We start from the raw sequence: 7,912 nt of genomic DNA, 5'->3' as shown, positions 1-7,912 counted from the left end.
ATGCATTGAGTTTGGGTGAACTCTGGGAGCTGGTGATGGACAGGGAAGCCTGGCGTGCTGCAATTCATGGGGTCGCAAAGAGTTGGACACGACTTAGCAACTAAACCACCACCAGAGTTTTTAATCAGGTCATGGTTACTGAAACAGAAATTTAATTAACCCTGTAAAATAACATCTGTCATTGATAGCTTGGTTGGGTTTTTTTTTAACCAATTAAGACATTTTTCTTAGAATAGTAATCCTGGTTTAAGTGAACTATGGAAGTGCACTCATACTAAGATACAACTCTGAATGTCGTTAAGTTGTTTCTATTTTAAACATTTGATGTTTATTATATAAAATCCTTCCCTGGTAGCTCAGATGGTAAAGAATCCTCCCGCAATGCATGAGACCTGGGTTTGATCCCTGACTTGGGAAGCTCCCCTGGAGGAGGGTATGGCAACCCACTCCAGTATTCTTGCCTGGAGAATCCCCATGGACAGAGGAGCCTGGCAGGCTACCATCCATATGGTTGCTGAGTCGGACAAGATTGAGCGATTAAGCATACATACATATAAAATCCTATGGTGCTGTACAAGGATAACAAAATACTTACACAGAATGAAAGAATGATCTATTTCATGTTTGGATTTACCATGTAATTAAAGCTTATTTCCCTACATTTCTCTACGTTCCTAAATACTAATTATGTAGTTTCCTGCTGTCTTAAACCCAGTACTTTACATGTTTAACATATTCAGATTCTATGACTCCTTCAAAAATCATATGAAATGTCTTCAATACCCTTTTCTGATTGTCCTTACGAGATAGTTTTCTTTAAGACTCTAAATCACTTTTTACTTCCCTGGCACATTTATACAGCCTTATTTCATAATAATTGTGTCTAAGTGGCCTCTCCCTTACTATGTTATTAATTTGTAGAGAATGGAGGCAATTTCACATTCATATCCATATCTTCCAAAGAAATTAGCAAATTATCTTTGACAGAAGTGGAGCTGAATAAATATTTATTAAATAAATGTTTATGTACAGAATTTTTCTGGATGACAGGATTACCAACAAGTACACTAAAATAAAATATAACAATGTCTTCCAAGTTATGGAAAGATATTTATTCCTACACTAAAAGATCTCAGACTGGTATATTTTTAATCTTTGTGTTGTTAATTGTCGATTGCTCCAGTAAGATCATGCTGTGCTACAATGTATAGTTGTTCTCAGCTAAATTACCTTCAAATATGCAGGTAGTTAAGATATTACATTTTTTGTATAATTTAAATATAATAATGCATGATTAAACATTGCATTACAGGGAAACAGCTTTTCCAGGAACCACTCAAAGAAAGTGCTAATCATATTAAAAAAGTGTAGCACAGGCATGCTTTGCTTCTAAAATGTAGGGCTAATTTGTGTAAGAATGGCTTTCTATCTTAGTTTTGATTTATTTAAACAACAGTTGTTAGGAAAAAGGAGGCATAATGTGCTGAATTTCTCACTGCTATAAACGTATTACTTATTCACTTAAACTGGGTCAAGAAAAGCATATAATATTATTAGAAATACTTCAAAATGCCAAACAAGGCAGTTTTTGTTAACCATCTCCAAAGACAGTTAACATTACAACCTTGGATTTAGTTGTTTTCAAATGTTTTTTCAGTGCAAGAAAAATTCCCTAAGGTGTTTTACATGAAAATTTAAATAAAAGAAGATCATGAATTAGTTAACCTAAATAAATGTGCCATGATTTGCCTACTAATCTTTCTCAAAACATATTTGCTAATACATTTTCTTAAAAACAGAAGGGCTTATCTTCAAAGTGAACAATGGAATATGGACCCTGAAATAGTGATCAGAACTGTCAATCATCATAAGTAATTTATATTATTTAAAATAGTTGTAAAAATTATGGCGATAATAATATAATTTACAAAACCTATGGAGAGAAAATTCATTTTAGTCAAGACTGGTTCTGCAGAGGAGAAGGGAGGATGGGAGACGGGTGCTTCTGGCTTCTCAGAATCAGGATGAGAGTGGGACCAGCTAAGGACAGACCCTGTCACAGGGACAAGATTGCCCCAGGTAACAGGGGCCAAGACCCAGTTGATTCACATGGTCCTATTTCTAGAGGTTGAGCCTTGACAGGAGGCCCTTGAGCAGACCAAGAAAGCAAAGGAATTCCCATCTGAGTCATCTTTTAAAAGCGACATCTCTGAAGCACAGGTGGAGAGGAAAAGGTAAATTCTGGAACACAATCTATATCATTTATATGTCTATTGGTGATGTTTCCTCAATGAAATACCACTGTCAGAAAGCATCACCTTTGCTAGTAGGAAATATTACTACCTAATAATAGAAATAACAATCATAATAAGACATGAAACTTAAAAGGGTGTTTTGTTTTTGAAAAGAATGAAACATAAAAATACTTGAAGATAGACATAAAAAATATCAGAGTAAAACAGAAAGCAGGTGATGTCTTAGTATTCAAGGATAGAAGAAAGAAGAGGAGATTGGGGAGAGGGAGAAAAAGGAAGAGAAGGAGAAAGAAGAGTAAGAGAGAGATTTAAAACCTTAAGTCAACAAAAATACAATGAAGAAATGGGTGGGGTTACTCTTATTATAAAAGGAACCATCAGAGGGATGGTATGGGGAGGGAGGAGGGAGGAGGGTTCAGGATGGGGAACACATGTATACCTGTGGTGGATTCATTTTGATATTTGGCAAAACTAATACAATTATGTGAAGTTTAAAAATAAAATAAAATTTAAAAAAAAAGGAAGCTAAAAAAATGAAAAAAAAAGATAAACAATAAATACAGGAAAATGACAATCAAAAAATAAATAAATAAATAAAAGGAACCATCATCAACTAATGCTAAACTTCTCTGTTGATAAAATATTCACAAATAATAGTTAGTTATTGAATACCACAAGGTGTCATCTTGGGAGGAAATCTTGGAAAGTTTCTCAGCATTTAAAGTTCTAGGACTGTTTCAGAGGACAGAGCCTATCACCTCATGGTGATTCCCATGCCCCACCTAGGGGTGGCAGAGGAGTTATTCTCTTGAATCCTGTCCAAGTGGCCTAGGTTTCCTATTAGTAAATGAGTTTCACATACACAGTTTTTCCACCTTCCTGCCATCTGCCATTTTCCAGGAAGCAAAAACCAGAAAATTACTTTCTTGAATTTTTTCCCTAAACAGCATTTAATATATTACTCTAGACAAAGGTAGCAATCAGAAAATCATTGGCCTGCTAGAAGTGAAAGACATAGAGTTATATTAAAAAGGAAAGGACGATCTAATCCTCTGTAGGGACAGAGAGTTAATACTTTAGACTTTGGGAGCTACATACAGCTCTGTCCCATATTCCTCTTTGTGTGTTTTTTTTTTAAATTACAGTTTTATTAAAATGATAAGAACCATTCTTGGCTCTTAGGTTGAAATTAACCATAGTTTTCCAACTCCTGCTCTGTAAGATACGTGATTTGGGATCATGTTTATAAGTTTTTCATTTAACTTCATTAACGATGCATTTAACTAACAGAATAACTTTAAAATATTTAAATTAACTATAATATGTTAATGACCCATGACAATTTAGATCTCTCATAAGGAAATCTCTCATAAGTCCATTCTCAATATATATTCATTTAAAAATTCTATTTTAATATTAAAATACATTTAACTAAGTGGAATAAAATGGTGGCATCAGACTAAGCTTGTTTTTCTGAAAGTAGTTTTAATTACCAATTTTAAGGCTAGGGAGTGCCTAAAGAGTGATCTTTCCGCATCAGGCACTTTTGAGTGAAAAAGAATGTCAATTATAGATCAGAACTAACTTACGCTCCTCTCTTTAACCTCCTCCTTCTCTCTTTCTCTCTGGCCTTCCTTGTTTCTTCATCCTCTGGTTCAGGTTCTGGATCATCTTCATTGATAACATCTCTGGTCCGTTTCCTTTTTGGTCTCAAGCTCTGTCTTCGAGGTAGTTTGTTTTCCTCCTCTTCCTCTTCGCCTAAACACAGCAGTTAATGCTTCAGTGAGTAGTTTCAGAAAAGTGCTTTCCCGATACCAAATGTATTCTTACTTTTTAATTATCATTGTCACACCTCTGAAACCATAATCTAGACATTTGTCATATCAAGATAAAATGCACCATGCCATATATATTTCATAGTCTGCCACTTAAATACACTTATCTACATTCTCATTCTTGTGGTTTAGCTACTCAAATAAGTGAGTATCAATCCCCCAATTCTAATATGCTTAGAATTCCAGCCTTCATTTACTTGCATAACTAGATGACTTGGGAGTTTAATATCATACCATGACCTCTCAGACCAAGTTTGTAGATTATCAACTCAATACATAAGGGTGGAGTGTTTAATCACTATGTGCTAATATTACTTCTATCTTAGAACAAATGATAAGAATGCAAGGAAATGCTATAAACTAGAATAATTTTGAAGAAATTAATTTATACCTTGACATAATTCAAATTGTAGATTATCAATTCAATACATAAGGGTTGAGTGTTTAATCACTATGTGTTAATATTACTTCTATCTTAGAACAAATGATAAGAATGCAAGGAAATGCTATAAATTAAAATAATTTTGAAGAAATTAATTTATGCCTTGACATAATTCAAATACCTTTCTAATTCAAATCATTCTCATTCTTTTCTTTTTAACTTTTTTAAAAAACTTGAAACATAGTTGATTTACAATATTGTATTACTTGTTTGGGTGTACTGCAACTGGTTCAGTTTTATATATATATATATATATATATAATATATATATATTGTAGATTATTTCCCATTATAGGTTTTTACAAGATATTAAATACAGCTCCCTGTGTTACCTGGTAAATCCTTGTTGCTTATCTATTTTATGTAATATCATTTTCATTCTTAACTTCAAATACTTATTTTTCCTAAATTTCTTTCTCTTCCTTAGATGAAATTGATAGTAAATAACTTTGCTTGATCATTCTATCTTTTTGATTAGAAATAGATAACTAATAAATTTAATACAAGATTGAGAGAAATAATATTATTTTATTTTATTCACCAACTGACAATTAATGCCTCACATGTCCATAACTTCTTTGGAAGCTTTCCAGTAAAGAGTAGGAGGAGAATTCAGTTCCTTCCTTCACTGTTTATGACAGACAATCCTACTTCACCTTCACTTTTGCTTTTTAACTTCTGATATTTAGAGTTAATTATTATTAAAAAACAAATATTACTCGTAATTATCACTATCTTTTTAAATAGAAGCTACTATAGGGAAAAAATTGTGCTTTAATGGAAAACTATGAAATGTCTGTACCATACCCTTTTATGTTGTCTGATGCTAATTCTATGGAAGCTATCTTGTAACTTTGTAAATTGTAGATCACTAGATAGCAATGGAAAATAGTTCTTGTCCGTAGACAAGCAAGTAAACTCAGTGCAGACAACTTTCCACCACCAAAAAAGAAAGGAAAGAAAAAAAACCCCCACAAAACAGTCATGTCTTCACTTACACAATCAGTTCAATATTCCTGATCTATAAATGAATCTGTTCTTTGAATTTTCCTTTGAATTGGTAACTGCTATAAATAGCTCACCAGATTCCTCATTTATTAGTTAAATATGTTCATTTTTACATAGTGTGTGTCATTTTATTTTTTTATAAATTTTGTTCTTTTTAACATTACTTATTAAACTTTAATTGATATTCCAAATCTAAATAAGATCTAAACATTACCAATATTACTAAAGTTTGACTAGCACAGAGAAACAGGAGAATAACTTTTCTAATTAGGTTTTGAAAACTGTACTCTTGTCATCAAGACCAAAAATTTATTAAATACTGTGGCAGATGTTGCATGATTCAAACCCCACTCTGGCATTTTGAAAATCTACCCAGCCTTTATTGTTCATTTTAGTCACTAATCATAGAAAGAACAAGGGCCTCATAGGAACTGAGAAACAATTTCACCCTCAAATAACTCAAAAATTCAAGAAGCCACTTGGTATTCTGCATTTTAGTATATTTTACATTAAAGCTAAGATATTAAACTTGCAGAGTTTTACCATGGATGAAAAGTATATCATTATATTTATCTTTTAGCACTTAGGACAAAAAGGCTATCTTTAGTGTTTTCACTAGTTTCCAAACATTCAAATTCTTAAAAAAAGAAGTGCTTTTACAGTTGCCTACTAAATGTGGATTTACATAAACATTACCTTTTGGAATGGGCTCAATTTAGTTTTGAAAGGTAGCAGAATATACCACCTCAGAAAGACATTCAGAATATAACACCCCAAAATATGCCACCTCAGTGTATTGACTATTTTGAGATGTGGCACTTGAAAAACAGCAAATGCAGAAAGAGATTTTCTCTGAATTCCTCTTATCTGCCTGAAAACAGAGCTTCCTAAAGGAACTCAATTGTCATAAATCCCCTCCCCAGGGATTTCATCCCCAAGGAACACTATAGAAGTGTTCTATAGAGGAGACTATAGGTCAACACCACATACAGACATATTGTATCATAAACTATCATACCTCCTATCTATCCTCTTAAAACTTATTCTCTCCCAAGAGACCTACATACCCCTCACTTTTCCCTATTTAGATGGCATTTAAGTCTAAATTTTAAGCCACCTCACACAGTTACTCAGTTTTTTTCTGGGTATCATCCATGTATACATGAGGTGTATGTGTTAATAAACTTCTGTTTTGGTTTGGTTTTCTTGTTAAACTGTCTTAGACCATAGGAGTATCAGTTAAGAAACTCAGAAGGGTAAAGGAAAAATTACTTTTCCTCCCCTATAGTAGTCAAGTCAGAGCCTGTAGGATCTGTGTGAGACTCTGGGCTGTTTACATGCAGAATGTACCAAATTAATGAAAACAACGGTCACCATGAACATTCACTGGCTGTCATATTGGGCTCAGGTTTTTAACTGATGGTGTTGATGTATTCTCTAAATGAACTCTCCTTGAAATGCTGCACTTTCAGTTTTGATCAACTCAAAACTTTAGCTCATAAAATAATCTTTCTCTGTTCTTGTCCATGAGTGGTTTGCATGCCTAGGAATGGGTCACAATTCAGGCTCTTGAGCTGAACCTATTCAAAGTAAAAACAACAGGGCAATTTAGACAAAATATTCATGAATTCAAAAGAACAGTTATTCATTTTTATTCAACAACCTGATCACTTTAGTCAAAAAGGCCAATCTGTTATATTGTAATAGATTCAACCTAAGGGAAAACATTTTAACAAAGAAAATAGTAAAGAAATAAAAAAGCAAAATTTTCTGGACCACCATCCACTTCAGATCAGATCAGAGCAGTCGCTCAGTCGTGTCTGACTCTTTGCAACCCCATGAACCTCAGCACGCCAGGCCTCCCTGTCCATCACCAACTCCCGGAGTTCACTGAGACTCACGTCCATCGAGTCAGTGATGCCATCCAGCCATCTCATCCTCTGTCATCCCCTTCTCCTCTTGCCCCCAATCCCTCCCAGCATCAGAGTCTTTTCCAATGAGTCAACTCTTCACATGAGGTGGCCAAAGTACTGGAGTTTCAGCTTTAGCATCATTCCTTCCAAAGAAATCCCAGGGCTGATCTCCTTCACAATGGACTGGTTGGATCTCATTGCAGTCCAAGGGACTCTCAAGAGTCTTCTTCAACACCACAGTTCAAAAGCATCAATTCTTCGGCTCTCAGCCTTCTTCACAGTCCAACTCTCACGTCCATACATGACCACAGGAAAAACCATAGCCTTGACTAGATGGACCTTTGTTGGCAAAGTAATGTCTCTGCTTTTGAATATGCTATCTAGGTTGTCATAACTTTCCTTCCAAGGAGTAAGCGTCTTTTAATTTAATGGCTGCAGTCACCATCTGCAGTGATTTTG

At 34.2% G+C, this 7,912-nt stretch overlaps 1 protein-coding gene across 1 annotated transcript in view; it reads right to left on the bottom strand.

Moving 5' to 3' along the window:
* Positions 1-7,912, bottom strand: part of TMC1 (transmembrane channel-like 1) — a 137,340-nt gene that overhangs the window by 100,807 nt on the left and 28,621 nt on the right. The window contains exon 3 of the mRNA XM_010844885.1: positions 3,845-4,013. Within this exon, the coding sequence (XP_010843187.1) occupies positions 3,845-4,013 (169 nt within the window). The remainder of the gene's footprint in view (positions 1-3,844; positions 4,014-7,912) is intronic.

Source organism: Bison bison, unplaced genomic scaffold, assembly GCF_000754665.1.
Source record: "Bison bison bison isolate TAMUID 2011002044 unplaced genomic scaffold, Bison_UMD1.0 scf7180017864212, whole genome shotgun sequence".
NCBI lineage: Eukaryota > Metazoa > Chordata > Mammalia > Artiodactyla > Bovidae > Bison > Bison bison.
Note: the sequence above shows the minus strand (reverse complement) of the source record. Positions and strands in the feature narration are given on the sequence as shown.